Source organism: Panulirus ornatus, chromosome 19 (assembly GCF_036320965.1).
Source record: "Panulirus ornatus isolate Po-2019 chromosome 19, ASM3632096v1, whole genome shotgun sequence".
Lineage (NCBI taxonomy): Eukaryota > Metazoa > Arthropoda > Malacostraca > Decapoda > Palinuridae > Panulirus > Panulirus ornatus.
The window spans coordinates 3,961,481-3,978,787 of NC_092242.1; the positions used below are offsets into that span (position 1 = coordinate 3,961,481).

Sequence of the window (17,307 nt, forward strand, 5' to 3'; positions counted from 1 at the left end):
AATCTAGTGTTGGTGCACAAACTGATGTTAATATGGGCAAGTAATGAAGTATGGAAGTATTTCTCCAAAGTAAAGAAATGAAACTGTCATCATATTCTTTTACTTTGCATCTCATTTCATGCAGCTCTACCATCTATAGTCCTTTAATTTTCTCAATTTTATGCAGAAAAAGAAATATTTGATGTACTATTTCAGTGTCTTTTTAATTATGGCAAATGTGAATTTACCCTTGAACATAGCTCTTTATATGCATTAATTCATATTACCAGATTTTGTGATCTCTTTATTTTGAGTGTAATTCACCTTACTCTCTTAGGGTGTAAAGGCAATCTGGTCTCCTCATACTGGCATCGTTGACTGGGGGTTAGTGACGGAACATTATGGCAAAAACTTCCGTGATGCTGGAGGCAGTATTTATCTTGATTTCAATGTAACAGATTTCCAGCTTGTGGAAAAAGATCAAAATGGCAAGGACACAGATGCTGAATACCCTGTTAGAGTCATTAGTAATGAGAAGGTCAGTATATGAAAAGTGTGAGTTTAATACATTCTAACACAACTTGCAGGTTGGCTGTTATTTTGTAGGCTTTATTCTTATTTTTAGCTTTATCTAACCAAAACTAGGATAAATATATGTATTCTTCCAGAATTCTACAAAATATGTTGGTGAAAATTGTAATTAGTTATTTACTCTTATGATTTAGAGCAAATTATCTCCCACCCTACCGTATTCCTGACTGCTGTGACCACTCTCCTAACATTCTTGATTTGTTTTCACTTCTCATCCATCCAGCTGTAAATACACAATCTCCCCCTCCAGCAGGCCCCCCTAAGCGTAAATACTGGCACCTGAACAAAGCTGACTGGAATAACTTACATAACTTCTTTTCTGACTTCCCTTGGGTAAATTATTGTCTTATGTGGTGATGCTACCGTTTCTGCCATGTGCATAGCAGAAGCGATTGTTGTGGGAATGGAAGCATTTATCCCCTTTTCCTTCGAGATGGTCTCTTAATCCAGTCCATGACTCATTCCTGTTTTGAGGCTATTCAGGCAAAGGATCAGGCATATCGGGCTTGGAAAACTCTCCTTCCTCTGGCTCCCATTCAGCTTTTATCACTGCCTGTAATTGCTGCAAGCATGTTATTCATGAGGGGAATTGTTCCTTTATTCAAAGGAAGTGTGATAACCTCTCCTTGTCATCCATCGATAGGTCTTTCTGGTCTTTAGCTAAGTGCATCTCTAACAACTTCTGTTGCTCTACCTTCCCCTCTTTTTTCAGTTCTGGTGGTATGAGAGCTATCTTCCGTAGACAGAGCAACTCTCTGTGGTTACTGTTTCTCCTCTTACTCCACCTTGGATGACTCTAACATTCCTTTACCCCCTGATGCTCCTCTTACTAATCCTGTCCCTCTTCCAGTAATCTCTTTTTGGACTGCCTGAAAAGCACTTCTTTCTCTGGACACAGGCAAGGCTTATGTTTCTGATGGCACCCATCCCATGTACTGAAAGAGTTTGCCTCTTAACTTGCACCTGTTCTTGCTTGTCTGTTCCATTTCTGTTTAAAAACCAAAGCTTTTCCTTCTTGGAAAAATGCATTGATACATCCCATCCTTAAGAAGAGTGACCAACTGATCCCTCTGACTATCATCCTGTTCCTCTGCTGTTTACTGTTTCCGAAGTTTTTGAACCCCTCCTCAATTCCCATATCCTTAAACACCTCAAAAATTACAATTTTCTCTCTGATCACCAGTATGGCTTCTATGAGGCAGATCCATTGATGATATTCTTTCCTGTCTTACTAATGTCTGGTCATCACCCCTGAAAGATTATTTGGAGTCATTTTTAGTTGCCCTTGTCATATCTGAGGCTTTTGATAGGGTGTGGCATTGGGGTCTCATCTCTAAGCTCCCCACCTTTGGGCTTCCCTCCCTTCATATCTAGCTTCATATCTGTGGTTGTTGATTAATCAGCCTCCCCCTTTTTTTTCCATCAGCAATGGTATCCTTCAAAGTTTTGTTCTGTTCCCTACACTTTTTCTCCTTTTTTCAACGATTTTCTCTCCACAAATAATCCAGTGCATTCATATGCTGACGACTCAATGCTGCATTCATCCACATCCTTTAATTCTGCTCCCTCGATCTGCATTTCATCTTGACACAGCTTCCTCAATAAATTCAGACTTGGACAGGATATCTCAGTGGGGTAAACAAAATCTTGTTGATTTTAATAGCTTTTAGACCCAATTTCTACCTCCCTCCCTCTCTCTATCGAAAACTCCTCACAATTCTCTCCTCTCCTTTGATGGTTCTGTAATTCCACCTCTTAACTCAATAAACATACTTGGTATTACTGTAACATCCACTCTTTCTTGGAAACCCCATATTACAGGAATAACTAAATCTGCATCTAAGAAACTGGGTGTCCTGTTCAGATGTCAAGACTTCTCTTTTGAACACAAAAGAGTTAGGTACAGAAAATTTTGCTCTGGAACATAACCTCCCATTAATAATGAGTTTCACTCACTTGATATATGATGCCCCACTAGATGGGTTTTCCATCATAAATCAAGGCTTATGGCAGTTCCCTTCTAATTTAGATGTGAAAAGAACTTTGATCAAACTTCCATGGATATGGCCTTACTGTATAGTCTGAGGTAAGTGATGTACTTGGGCATGATATGCTTCAATACTCTCTCATGTTTCCCTTTTACATTCAGTTTTAATTTACATTACAGATATTTTAGCCAGAAATAGCATTGATGATGGATTATTATATTTGGTATAAAAGACAGAAAGAAGAAGATAGTGAAATTCTCTAGCAATGTATTTTCTGTGTTATAAATGAAATAAGAAACACTGATGATGCTCTTCACTCACTTGGCCTTTGGTAAACTCTCTTTTTATAGGCTGTACGTTGTAAGTACGTGTTAACTTGTGGTGGCCTGCAGGCAGACAAGTTGGCAAAGCTGTCTGGATGCTCTGAGGATCCTCGGATTGTACCCTTCCGTGGCGAGTACCTTCTTCTGAAGCCAGAAAAAGCTCATTTAGTGAGAGGAAACATTTATCCAGTGAGTAGTAGTAAATGTGATTTGTTAAGAATATTAATGTACCGTTGAGTGTACATGTACATGTACACTTCTAGTCAAGAATCCTCTGGCAACAAAGCTCTTCTATGACAGTCAGTGAAAAGTAGTGTAACTTCCCCGATATTAATTGTGGTATTTTGGAGTCATCATTTCCCTGCACCTGGAAGTAGCACAGCCTTTGGAATTGTAAGGAGCTCTTAGAAGAGTCTTGTATGAACTCCAGGTCTCTTTCAAGAAAGGGGTTGTAGGGCAGATATAGATATATACAGATGCTCCCCGACTTACAACCATCCGTACATATGACCGGAAAAAATGTAGATTAAAAAATATTCATGAATATAAAAATTATGCTCGGTTGTACATCTACCGGTGCTAACAGCTGTGTACATACGATAGTGAATGTCAGACAATGCAGGCATTGTGTACATCACAGCATCTCTCTCAATTCTCACTCTCAGTTACCATTCAATAAGCGTGCATTATTCAAGTGACTAACAAATTTTTGTCCTGGGTTAAACTATTTTTGTACTAAACCCCAAAGAAGATGACAAGCAAGAGGAAAGATCCCTCACATGTTGAAAGATCTAGCAAGAAGCCAAGGAAAACATTCAGTTTGGAAGTGAAAATGAAGGTAATCACCCAATATGAAGGAGGAAAAATAGTTAATGTGATTACATGTGATCTACAGTTGTCCCATTTAATGGTCTCCACAATTTTAAAGGACAAAGAGAAAATAAATCAGCAATGAAAGGTTTGGCAAGTATGAAATCTACGGTAATAACAAAGCAATAACGAGGGTCCATTCACAAAATATAAAAGTTGTTGATGTAGTGGATGGAAGATCAAATTCAAGCATGTGTACCACTAATCTTACTAACAGTTCAGGTGAAGATCTGAAGTCTTTTTGAGACTTTGAAGGAGTGAGTGGAAGAGGATTACATTTATAACTTCACAGCAAGTCATTGTTGTTCAATAGATTTAAAAGAAGATATAGCTTACACAATGTTCGAGTTACATGTGAAGCAGTAAGTACTGATGAAGGAGCTGCCAAAAAGTTCATTGAGAGTTTGGATGAATTAAACTGTGAACTAAAGTATCATGAATAAAATGTAAGAAGAAACTACAGAATCATGTGATAAAGCTGGTAAAAAAAAAAAAGATAATCATGATAGAAAATAAGTAGGATGAAAGAATAATGCATAGGTATATGAATGCTGACATACATCCAACTTATGTCCATATTGAGATATGACCAATTGGTCAGAACAGAACTCGGACATATGTTGGGGAGCATCTGTATGCAAGTATGCAGTCTGTTTTGGATGAGAGGGCTTGGGAAGTGAGTCAGTTGTTGTTCGCTTATGATACAGCGCTGGTGGCTGATTCGGGTGAGAAACTGCAGAAGCTGGTGACTGAGTTTGGTAAAGTGTGTGAAAGACGAAAGCTGAGAGTAAATGTGAATAAGAGCAAGATTATTAGGTACAGTAGGGTTGAGGGACAAGTCATTCGGGAGGTAGGTTTGAATGGAGAAAAACTGGAGGAAGTGAAGTGTTTTAGATATCTGGGAGTGGATTCGGCAGCAGGTGGAACCATGGAAGCAGAAGTGAGTCACAGGGTGGGGGAGGAGCTGAAGGTTCTGGGAGTGTTGAAGAATGTGTGGAAGGCAAGAACATTATCTTGGAAAGCAAAAATGGGTATGTTTGAAGGAATAGTAGTTCCAACAATGTTATGTGGTTGCAAGGCATGGGCTGTAGATAGGGTTGTTCAGAGGAGGGTGGATGTGTTGGAAATGAGATGTTTGAGGACAGTATGTGGTGTGAGGTGGTTTGATCAAGTAAGTAATGAAAGGGTAAGAGAGATGTGTGGTGATAAAAAGAGTGTGGTTGAGAGAGCAGAAAAGGGTGTGTTGAAATGATTTGGTCACATGGAGAGAATGAGAGAGGAAAGATTGACAAAGAGGATATATGTGTCAGAGGTGGAGGGAATGAGGAGAAGTTCGAGACCAAATTGGAGGTGGAAGGATGGAGTGAAAAAGATTTTAAGCGACTGGGGCCTGAACATGCAAGAGGGTGAAAGGCTTGCAAGGAATAGAGTGAATTGGAACGATGTGGTATACTGGGGTCGCCATGCTGTCAAAGGATTGAACCAGGGCATGTGAAGGGTCTAGGGTAAACCATGGAAAGTTTTGTGGGGCCTGGATGTGGAAAGGGAGCTGTGGTTTCAGTGCATTATACATGACAGCTAGAGACTGAGTGTGAATGAATGTGGCCTTTGTTGTCTTTTCCTAGCACTACCTCACGCACATGCGGGGAAGGGGGTTGTCATTTAATGTGTGCTGGGGTGGTGACGGAAATGAATAAAGGCAGCATGTATGAATTATTTACATGTGTATATATGTATATGCCTGTGTATGCATATATATGTATGCATTAAAATATATAGGTATGTATATGTGTGTGTGTGTATGTGTATGTATATGCATGTGTATGTAGGTGGGCTGGCCATTCTTTCGTCTGTTTCCTTGTGCTACCTTGCTAATGCGGTAGACAGCGACAAAGTATGATAAGAAAATATTTTTTTATTAATTTTTTATTATACTTCATTGCTGTTTCCCTTGTCAGTGAGTTAGTGCTAGGAAACAGATGAAGAATGGCCCATCCACTCGTATACACATATATATACACATATACACATATATTTACATATGCATACATATTTACATATGCATACACAAACATATACATGTACATATTCATGCTTACTTGCCTTCATCCATTCCTGGCACTACCCTGCCCCACAGAAAACTGCATCGCTTCCCCCTGCTTCAGCGAGGTAGCACCAGGAAAACAGACAAAAAAGGCCACAATCTTCACACTAAGTCTCTAGCAGTCAGGTGTAATGCACTGAAACCACAGCTCCCTATCCACATCCAGGCCCCACAGACCTTTCCTTGGTTTACTCCTACACATTTCACATGCCCTGGTTTGGTCCATTGACAGCACGTTGACCCAGGTATACCACATCATTCCAATTCATTCTACTCCTTGCCCGCTTCTCACCCTCCTGTATGTTCAGGCCCTGATGGCCTAAAATCTTTTTCACTCCATCCTTCCACCTCCAATTTGTTCCCATGCTTCTCCTTGTTCCTTCCACCTCAGACACATATATCCACTTTGTCAACCTTTCTCCACTCATTCCCTCCATAAGTCCAAACCATTTAACACCCCCTCTTCTGCTCTCTTAACCATGCTCTTTTTATTTCCACAGGTCTCTTTTACCCTTTCATTACTTTCTCAATCTAACCACCTCACACCACATATTGTCCTCAAACATTTCATTTCCAACACATCAGTCAATGTGAAACGTCTAGGGTAAACCATGGAAAGGTCTGTGGGGTCTGGATGTGGATAGAGAGCTGTGGTTTTGGTGCATTGCACATGACAGCTAGAGACTGTGAACAAATGTGGCCTTTTTATGTCTGTTTTCCTGGCACTACTTCGCTGACGCAGGAGGTGGTGATGCTGTTTCCTGTGGGTCATGGTGGTGCTGGGAATGGATGATGGCAAGCAAGAATGAATATATACATTTGTTTATATGTATATGTATGTATATGTGCATGTGTGTATATATGCATATATAGTTGTATGTGAGTGGATTTTCAGCCACCTGCTCCCTCCCCTTTTAGTCGCCTTCTACGACATGCAGGGAATACGTGGGAAGTATTCTGTCTCCCCTATCCCCAGGGATAATTTATATATCTATATATTTAATTGACTTCAGGTACCCGATCCCCGGTTTCCATTCCTAGGAGTGCACTTCACACCAAGAATGAATGGCGATGTTTGGCTTGGCCCCAATGCAATATTTGCTCTCAAACGTGAAGGATATCGGTGAGTGGTTACAGTTGATCTTTATTGTGCATTTGGTAATGTTGCTTGAAGTTTAGAAAAGTGCTTGGAAATTGAAGAATCTTTGAGAAAACAGTAGTACATGGAGAGGAAAAATTGTTAAATATTATAAAGTCCTAGATGAAAATAAGAAAGTAGTTGGTTGTAGTTGATAGGCAACCACCAACTAGGGAGGTTTATTACCAGTACTACCAGCCTGGGTATCAGGAGTGTCATTGACAGCTATGCAGTGAGCCAGCAATGTATTGGTTGTCAAGTTGCACTACTGCAACCCAGAATGCCATATTTTCTTTCTGCCTTACTTTCATATGGACTGCTGGCATTCTGTCCACAAATATGCAGTATTCTTGTTACACATAACACTTGACAACACTTAACTCACACAACTCATTCTTTGTAACTCCAGATTTTTCTGCAGAGTGATCTCTTCTAGCTCTGCCTTTTTGCAAAATGGCAGGAGCAATAGATAGAAGGAACATTAGACAGGAGCATTAGGTAGAAGTAGTATGTAGAAACATTAGGTTGGACCATTAGGTAGACACATTAGGTAACAATGGTTGGTGGGAACATTAGGTAGGAACCTTGAAAACAAAGTGCTAGAGTTTCCCTGTACCAGTAACCAGTTAGGGGTGAGGCACTAATTGCTAAGAAGTGGACCTAGAATTCACCATGTATGGAGACTTTTTTTTGCTGTGGTCACCCCCTCAACGGACTTTCCAAAGGGAATAGGTATCAGAGATATAGATTGATAGATAGGCACATGGAAATAAAAATGTTTATGGTATGAAGATCTTGATGGAAAAATTATGAGAATTTAATGAGGGGTAAGGAGCTATTTTGCAAAGATAAGTAGATGCAAAAGGGAGGTATGTGTAAAGAGTGAGAGTATAATACACAAGCCTAGAATAATGAGAATGTCAGAGGACATTTTTAAGAGATATAAAAAAAGTATTTTAAATTGATGATGATGAAGAGGATGTGGCTGTTTATACAGCTGAATCAAAAGTAAGGATAAAGGAAGTTTATGAAAAAGAATGGAAAGGCTGCATGAGTGAGATGGTGAAGAGTAAAATTGCTGTTAAGTGAATCTGGAGGATGTGTATTAACATACAAATTACAGTGAAACAAGTCTTTTGAGAATTAAGGGTGAAATGTATGGTAGAATAGTGACTAATTGATACAAGAATTACAGGTGAAGAGCAAGGCTGGTTTAAAAAGAGAAGAGGATGTGTAGACCAAAAGTAGAGAAAAAGAAGAAAGTGTATGCAGCATTTATGGATAAAAAAGAATTAATAAAGTGAATAGGAAAGCTCTGTAGTAAGTTTGGACTCCTTTTGGTGTACATTGAAGACCTTGAACGCTGTTAAAACTTTTATAGTGGAAGTCTTGGTGTGATTGAGTAAGTTGAATTAATTTAAATGGGAGTCCATCACAATTGTGTTATGGTGATAGCAGTGTAGCTCTGAATTATGGTTAAACAGCTGAAGTTACCACAGTTTATGTGCAGATGATGTTATTCTCTTATGTGAATTAGATGTGAAGCTGAATAGAATGGTGCAATTATGGAGAAGGATGGTAAAAGTAAATGAGGTAATGTAAAACTATATTTTGAGAGATTGGATGTCATAGGTTACTATGACTTTCAGTGATGAATAACTGAAAGCTCAGCACAAGTTTAAGTAATATTATTATGGAAACTGACATGAGTCGTAGGGAGAGTGAGGGGGCAAAGGTCCAGGGAGCATTGATGAAGGTGTGGAAAGAGAAGTCACTGAAGGTGCTAAAATGGATTTGTTTGAAGGTATTGTAATCTTGACAGTGTTGTATAGATGCAAGATGTGGGCTGTAGATGAGAATGTATAGAAAAGGGTGAATGAGTTGGAAATGAAATATATGAGAACAAGTGTTGTATAGATGCAAGATGTGGGCTGTAGATAAGAATGTATAGAAAAAGGTGAATGAGTTGGAAATGAAATATATGAGAACAATATTTGGTGTGGGCAGAGTTGATTGCATTGTTAAGGGTAGAGTGAAGTTGTGGTAATATAGAAGGAGTATGGTTGAGAGACCGGTAGAAGGTATGCTAAAATGGTTTGGACATGTGGAAAGAATGAGTTAAGGAAAGTTTATCAAAAAGGATATGTGTCAGAGTTGGAGGGGACAAAGAGACAAGGGAGACCAAATTCGAGTTGGAGGGATGAAGTGGATAAGATTTTGAGTGTTCAGGGCCTGAACATGCAGGAGGGTGGAAGGTGTGCATGAGATAGAGTGAATTGGAACAGTGTGGTATCTAAAGGGTGACATGCTCTTTGTGGGCTGATCTGGGCCATCTGAAATAGTTGGGGAAAACCAAGGAAAGGACAGTGAGGCTTGGTTGAGGATAAGGTGCTATGTTTTCATTGCATTATACATGAGAAATAGAGAATCGATGTGAGTGAATGAGACCATTTCTTTGTCCGTTCCTGGCATAACCTCAGTATGGGAGAAGGCAGCATATATATGAAAAAAAGAAACTTAGATATGCAAATCAATCCCCTACCATGATGAATGAAAAATTATTGCTTGACACACTAGTATAGTCATCGTTCTTTATATTGTTTTAATAAAATTTACACTTATTTCTGTGATGTTACACTGCTAGTGAAAAGGCATCTTTGGTGACGTATCATTGGGAGTAAAATCTTGTAAAAGAACACTCTCCAAAGGAGTCTTCTTTTTCCTGATTCTGAAACTGGAGCTGACTTGGGCTTCAGGAGCCTGAAGAAAGGACTTTCATGGGAATTAGTCCAAGGGTAGTAATAAAATTAAGGTTTGTAGAGTACCACAATAACTATTTACATATTTTTCTTCGCTGTTTGTTGTTATATATTATTCATTCTTACATCTGATAAAGGCGTGCAAGCAATTTTTTTACTAATGCAGTATGCATCACTGGTATCTGAACATAAGTATTTTGGATGGTCCTAACACTAGAGCATTCAGTGTAGTGTGTTCAAGAAGCTCATATTAAGGAATATTTGTCACAACTTTTTGATGGGGAAAGACTTGCAAAAGAAAGACATGTTATGTCTATATGAGACATACAATACAATATTTGATTGATATAATGTATGTCTGAAGGTCATATTTACTTTTGCTTGCTTTTCATATTAAAATTAATTTCATTAGGTAAAGTTTCATCAGACATCAAGTGATCCATTTTATAGCCATTATTTGTAGGTGACAGAATTGGTTGTCAGTATTTCCAGGAATTACTTCATTATATACTATCCCTATAATACAAGATGATCATTTTCTCTTATTTAATTTTGTAAACCTGATCCATACATCTTTCATATTACAGTTCATGACAAGACAGGTAATTGTATCAAGGCATGCTTTAAACTTCCCCATTGAACTTTTTAACTTTTTAAGAGAGTTTGCTACTCTCTACACATGCTGCTTCTTCTGTGGAATTAGTTGTTCTTAAATTAGAGAAACATTTCTTTCACAGTCCACAATCTCTTGAGTTTATGGCCTTGATAGATTATATGGCTTTATGTTTGCCCCCAGGATTGTTTGTATGGTGATATGTAGGGCAAGGAGGACTTGGCTTGTTAATTAAGTGTTGTTTAGCTTCATAATGTTTTAATTGATTTTTTCATTGTTAAATAGCTAACACTACCAAGAATCCTTTGGGTCAGCAGAAACAGAAAAAAGAACATAGAGTAGGTTGGTCCTTGATATCAATATCAAATCATATTATTTTTAAGTAAGGCTTATATATTAACATGAACTTCAGATGGCGTGACATTGATTTACATGAAATGTGGGAATCTGTTACCTATCGTGGCTTCCAAAAGTTGGCACTGCAGTACTTAGGATTTGGAATCAATGAAGTAATTCGATCAGCTTTCCCAAGACTTCAGGTATGTTGCATATATATTTCAGTGGGATGCATTTTTTTCAAGTAATTATTGGTTTTGGTATACTTTTGTTCATATGTGTTCACTATATCCTGAGTGAATGAGACAGCATCAGAAACAGATAAATGAGCTTTAGAGGAAAAGATCCTTGTTTGGTTTCCTCTTTTGAGAAGCAGTACAGGTCCACTCACCCTAATTTTTAAAAAAAAATAGTTATAGGTGTTTACTATTCTACCTATTACCTTCTCCAATCATTTGCCTATATTAATACTTTCTTTATTATACAGCAGTATTACTCATGTAGCACATTCTTCACAAATCATGCTTTATACAACACGATATGCCACACTTAACTAATTAATACTCCATCTTGCTACCTTATTTTTTCTCTTTCTGTGTATCCATGCATCACTGTCAGGACTAATGTACCATCAAGCATACCCATCTTTGCTCCCACAGACTGAGATCTCTCTTTTCATACGGTCCCCAATGCACCCTGGACCTTATCCTCCACCCCTATCTTATGGCATACTTCCACTGCCATCTCCAATCTATATCTCTGATGCCCATTCCCTCAAGGGGGTAGCCATGACAAAGTTTCCATAACTGATGAACTCCAGTGCCATCTCCACTCCCAGGTATCTAAAACGCTTCATTCAAACTTGCTCTCAAACCAACCTGGCACTTTCAATGTCCTCCTTTCATTCACTCTCCCAGACTCAGACACCAGCTTCTGAAGTTTCTTGGGTCTGCCATTAGGGCCATCCTTAACAAACCTTAACCGAATCACCTCCTTGACCCCAACAGACCTCTGACTTATCTCTCTCTCAAAGACTTTTGCATTTATCTCCTTCACCAACTGAACCATTAACAGATTAAGATGTCATGGTGACATTTCACCCATTAACAGATTAAAGTGTCATGGTGACATTTCACTCCCTGGCTGCAGACCACTCACTCTTTTCTCAATTTACTCATTTTGCTTTCTTGAAAGAAACTCCTTGCTACTTTTAGTAGTTTTCTCCTGTGCCATATATTCTTCACACCTTCCACAAAGCATTCTATCAAATGCCTCATAGATCCTGTTTTTCCACATTGCATCTCGCCAATCTGATGCTCTTTGCATGGGATGAGGATGACATGATGTCATTGGGCTGAACCAGAGCACATTAAGGAGTCAAGGTAAATCATGGAGTATCCTGTGAGACTTAGCTAGGGATAATAGTCCCAGATTTTAGTACATTACACATGACATCTAGATTTTGGATATGTGCGAATTATGCCAATCTTTATTTCTGATACTACTTCATGAAAGTGGAAAAGATAGACAAATATGAAAAAAGATTAAATGTCATCCTGTGTATTCCTTTCACCCTCAAAATGTTTTCACTCCATCCTTCCATTTTCAATTTTTTCTCACCCATTCCCCTTGTTCCTTCCACTTCTAACACACTTAGCCTCTTTGTTAACCTTTCCTTACTCATCTCCCCATATGTCCAGACCATCTTTGTTAACCTTCCTTACTCATCTCCCCATATGTCCAAACCATTGCCACACAGTCTTTAGCTTTCTCAATCCTGCTCTTCTTATCACCACACCTCCCTCTCACCCATTTGTTACCTACTGGATCAACCTTTCCTTGTACATTGTTCTCAAACATTTCCAACACGTCCTCCCTCCTATGAACATTCTTATAACTCATGTCACATCTTTGCATCATAGTTTGAACTACTATACCTTCAGACATAGCCATTATTATTTTGTATTATTATTATAATCATTAATTTTATCATTCAGGTAATCATAGTGTAGTTTACAAGAATTGGCAGTAGATGTACTGATTTTATACATTATAGGGGTAAATGAATACTACCCACATCTCATGTTGTAGAAGTGAGCAACATGAGTTGGACACTTAAAATCCAACCCCTCAAGTATCGTTTCAAAAAGATGGAACAAAAGCTGAGTAAGAATTTTTGTCTTAGGGTTTGGTTGTCTGTTCCTGATACTTCCTTGCCAAAGTAGGAAAATGTGAAAAGTTGCTAGAATTATAATCTAATCATACAATCCCAGGACCCCATTTTAGATCCTTCTGCTTCTGTACACCAATCAGGAACAGGGAAATTGTGGACTCCCCTATAGTGATTTTTTCCAGAGGCTATACTATTCTTTGATTATCACTGACATGACCATACCAAAAGCAATCCTTCACTTTCAGTACATCCATATGCAGGGGGAGACTGGAAACATGAAGTATTAAAAAATAAAATTGAATAATGACCTGATTCTGGTTTTAGCACCAGTACATATGTATTTTTGTTTTGTTTTGTTTTGTTTTTGGGGGGATAGTATGTCATTGGTTATTAATATCTGTTTTCAGTCTGGTATATGCAGTCTTTTTTCTGTATTCCATATTTAAAATTTTCCTTGACAACAGTCAGGATAGAAAAAATATATGGGCCTCAGGTATGTATGTAACAGAACAGTATTGTAAATGCACAATATTTAGTTATATGTAACTATGTAGAGGATGTGTGAATCAGGTGCTTGCTTAAAAGAATGTGAGAAATACTTAGCGAAGCAGATGGATTTTTTTTTTTTTTTTTTTTTTTTTTTATACTTTGTCGCTGTCTCCCGCGTTTGCGAGGTAGCGCAAGGAAACAGACGAAAGAAATGGCCCAACCCCCCCCCATACACATGTATATACATACGTCCACACACGCAAATATACATACCTACACAGCTTTCCATGGTTTACCCCAGACGCTTCACATGCCTTGATTCAATCCACTGACAGCACGTCAACCCCGGTATACCACATCGCTCCAATTCACTCTATTCCTTGCCCTCCTTTCACCCTCCTGCATGTTCAGGCCCCGATCACACAAAATCTTTTTCACTCCATCTTTCCACCTCCAATTTGGTCTCCCTCTTCTCCTCGTTCCCTCCACCTCCGACACATATATCCTCTTGGTCAATCTTTCCTCACTCATTCTCTCCATGTGCCCAAACCACTTCAAAACACCCTCTTCTGCTCTCTCAACCACGCTCTTTTTATTTCCACACATCTCTCTTACCCTTACGTTACTCACTTGATCAAACCACCTCACACCACACATTGTCCTCAAACATCTCATTTCCAGCACATCCATCCTCCTGCGCACAACTCTATCCATAGCCCACGCCTCGCAACCATACAACATTGTTGGAACCACTATTCCTTCAAACATACCCATTTTTGCTTTCCGAGATAATGTTCTCGACTTCCACACATTCTTCAAGGCCCCCAGAATTTTCGCCCCCTCCCCCACCCTATGATCCACTTCCGCTTCCATGGTTCCATCCGCTGCCAGATCCACTCCCAGATATCTAAAACACCTCACTTCCTCCAGTTTTTCTCCATTCAAACTCACCTCCCAATTGACTTGACCCTCAACCCTACTGTACCTAATAACCTTGCTCTTATTCACATTTACTCTTAACTTTCTTCTTCCACACACTTTACCAAACTCAGTCACCAGCTTCTGCAGTTTCTCACATGAATCAGCCACCAGCGCTGTATCATCAGCGAACAACAACTGACTCACTTCCCAAGCTCTCTCATCCCCAACAGACTTCATACTTGCCCCTCTTTCCAAAACTCTTGCATTTACCTCCCTAACAACCCCATCCATAAACAAATTAAACAACCATGGAGACATCACACACCCCTGCCGCAAACCTACATTCACTGCGAACCAATCACTTTCCTCTCTTCCTACACGTACACATGCCTTACATCCTCGATAAAAACTTTTCACTGCCTCTAACAACTTTCCTCCCACACCATATATTCTTAATACCTTCCACAGAGCATCTCTATCAACTCTATCATATGCCTTCTCCAGATCCATAAATGCTACATACAAATCCATTTGCTTTTCTAAGTATTTCTCACATACATTCTTCAAAGCAAACACCTGATCCACACATCCTCTACCACTTCTGAAACCACACTGCTCTTCCCCAATCTGATGGATTTTTATGCAGCATTTATAGATTTGGAGGAAGCATATGATAGTGTTGATAGAGATGCCTTGTGGAAGGTGTGAAGAATATATGGTATGGAAGGAAATCTGCTAGAAGCCGTGAGAAATTTTTATCAAGGGTGTAAGGTATGTGTATGAGTAGGAAGAGAGGGGAGAGAATGGTTTCAAGTGAAGGTTGGTCTGCATCAGGGGTGTTTGATGTCAACATTGTTGTTTAATTTGTATATGGATGGGGAGATGAGGGAGGTAAATGCAAGTCTTGGAGAGACAGGTGAGTATGTTGATTGTAGGATATGAGAGGACCTGGGAAGAGTCCTTTATTGTTTGCTGGTGACGATACAGCACTGGTGGCAGATTCAAGTGAAAAACTGCATTAGTTGGTGACTGAGTTTGGAAGTGTGTGTGAAAGGAAGAAGTTGAGAGTAAATATGAATAAAAGCAAGGTTATTAGGTTTAACAGGATTAAGATACAGGTTAGTTGTGGTGTGAGTTTAATGAAGAAAAACTGGAGGATGGAAAGTGTTTTATTTAGGTGGGATATGCTGGAAATGAAATGTTTGAGGACAATATGTGGTGTGAGGTGGTTTGGTCGAGTAAGTAATGAAAGGGTAAGAGAGAGGTGTGGTTCTTAAAAGAGTATGGTTGAGAATGCTGATGAGAGTGTGTTGAAATGGTTTGGACGTATGGAGAGAATTAGAGGAAATGTCGACAAAGTTATCAGAAGTGGAGGGAAGAAGTAGAGCGGGAAGACCAATTGGAGATGGAAGGATGGAGTGAAAAAGATTTTGACCAGTCAAGGGCTGAACATGCAGGAGAGTGAAAACTTTGCATGGGAAAGAGTGAAGTGGAATGATGCTGTATATAGGTGTCGACATGCTGTCAGTGGACAGAACTAGGGCATGTGAAATGTTGGCAGTAATCCATGGAAAGTGCTGTGGAGGCTGGTTGTAGATAAGGTGTGTTTCAATGCATTACACGATAGCTAAAAAAAACAGATGCTGCCTTTCTTCATCTGTTCCTGCACTAACACAGAAAACGGCAGTCAAGTATAAAAAAATGTCTTTGTACTTTGATGACATCATCTCAGGGGATTATACCACAGTAAGGTTTAATGTTTTCACAGTTTCATATTTTTCTTCCCTGATAATTTTAATCTTTTCAGATTGCAACCCTGCAAAAGTATATACCAGACATTTCATCATCAGACATCACCCGTGGTCCTGCTGGGGTGCGAGCTCAAGCCATGAATGCTGATGGATCACTTGAAGATGACTTTGTGTTCCATAGGGAAACTGGTTCATCATTAGGTTTCCGTATTCTCCATTGTCGTAATGCTCCTTCTCCAGGTGCTACATCGTCACTGTCAATTGCTAAGATGATAGCTGATAAATGCAAAACTGAATTTTTGCTTTGAGAAGCTGTTAGGATTATTTTCTTTTTAAATTTAACATGTACAAAGATTTTAATTTTATGTAGCATATTGAGTTTATTTTGTATATTCCTGATGCAATGATAGTAAAAGTTCCACTTGGGTTAATGTTGTGCAATATACCATTTAATGTGGGAGCAGGGGCTCGAAATTCTCCCCTCCCGGTTATAATTTTCCAAAAGAAGGAACGGGTAGGTGGGCCAAGTGAGGATATACCCTCTAAGGCTCACTCCTCTGTTCTTAACGCTACCTCGCTAACGCGGGATAAGGCAAATATTTGTGAAAAAAATTTAATGTATGTGAACGGGTGTGGCCTTTCTTCATCTGTTCCTAGTGCTACCTCACTAACGTGGGAAACAGCTATAAAGTATATGTATAAAAACAAGAAAAGAACTTGCATTCCACTGTAATCCTAGAATCCTGTTGAGCCTGGATCAGTTTGTTATATTACAAAGTATCCTTAAAAGCAGTCTTTCCTTCAGGGTTTTTCCATATGGTATACCTGTAATATTTCTAAAAGGGATAATTATAACTTACCAATCTGTTCAGTTCTATCTTTTAAGCAGTGCCTTAGTCGCGGTTACTCTTGGAAGGATTGCAGTTTGTTTTCCACATTAATTTTTCAATACTTTTTCTACACTCAAGAGGAGTAGGTACAAATCAAAAACCTTTGCCGAATATTAAGGTGACTTGTAAATTATTTTGTAAATAAAAATATTTACTTGGTAGCTTAACTGTCATTTTGTTTTATTACCCAAGGGAGAAAACACTCTAAGTGCCAGCCTCTTGTCATTGTGTGTCACTTTCAGCTTCTTTATGGATGCAATCATGGTAATGACTCGGAAATTAACTGGGGTCTCTGTGCACTTGATCCATTCCACTTAATAAAAATAATTATAGACTGGATGATGTTGAATCAGTCACTGCCAGCTATTAAGGCATCATTGTT

The 17,307-nt window shown here is 39.0% G+C and overlaps 1 protein-coding gene across 2 annotated transcripts in view; it reads left to right on the forward strand.

Annotated features, from left to right (window-relative positions):
- L2HGDH (L-2-hydroxyglutarate dehydrogenase) overlaps positions 1-17,093 on the forward strand; it is a 31,865-nt gene extending 14,772 nt beyond the window's left edge. For both annotated transcript variants that reach the window (XM_071673475.1, XM_071673476.1), the window contains exons 5-9: positions 317-517; positions 2,909-3,070; positions 6,869-6,978; positions 10,778-10,904; positions 16,092-17,093. In XM_071673475.1, the coding sequence (XP_071529576.1) occupies positions 317-517; positions 2,909-3,070; positions 6,869-6,978; positions 10,778-10,904; positions 16,092-16,343 (852 nt within the window). In that variant the 3' untranslated portion in view covers positions 16,344-17,093. The remainder of the gene's footprint in view (positions 1-316; positions 518-2,908; positions 3,071-6,868; positions 6,979-10,777; positions 10,905-16,091) is intronic.
- Positions 17,094-17,307: the final 214 nt, after the last annotated feature.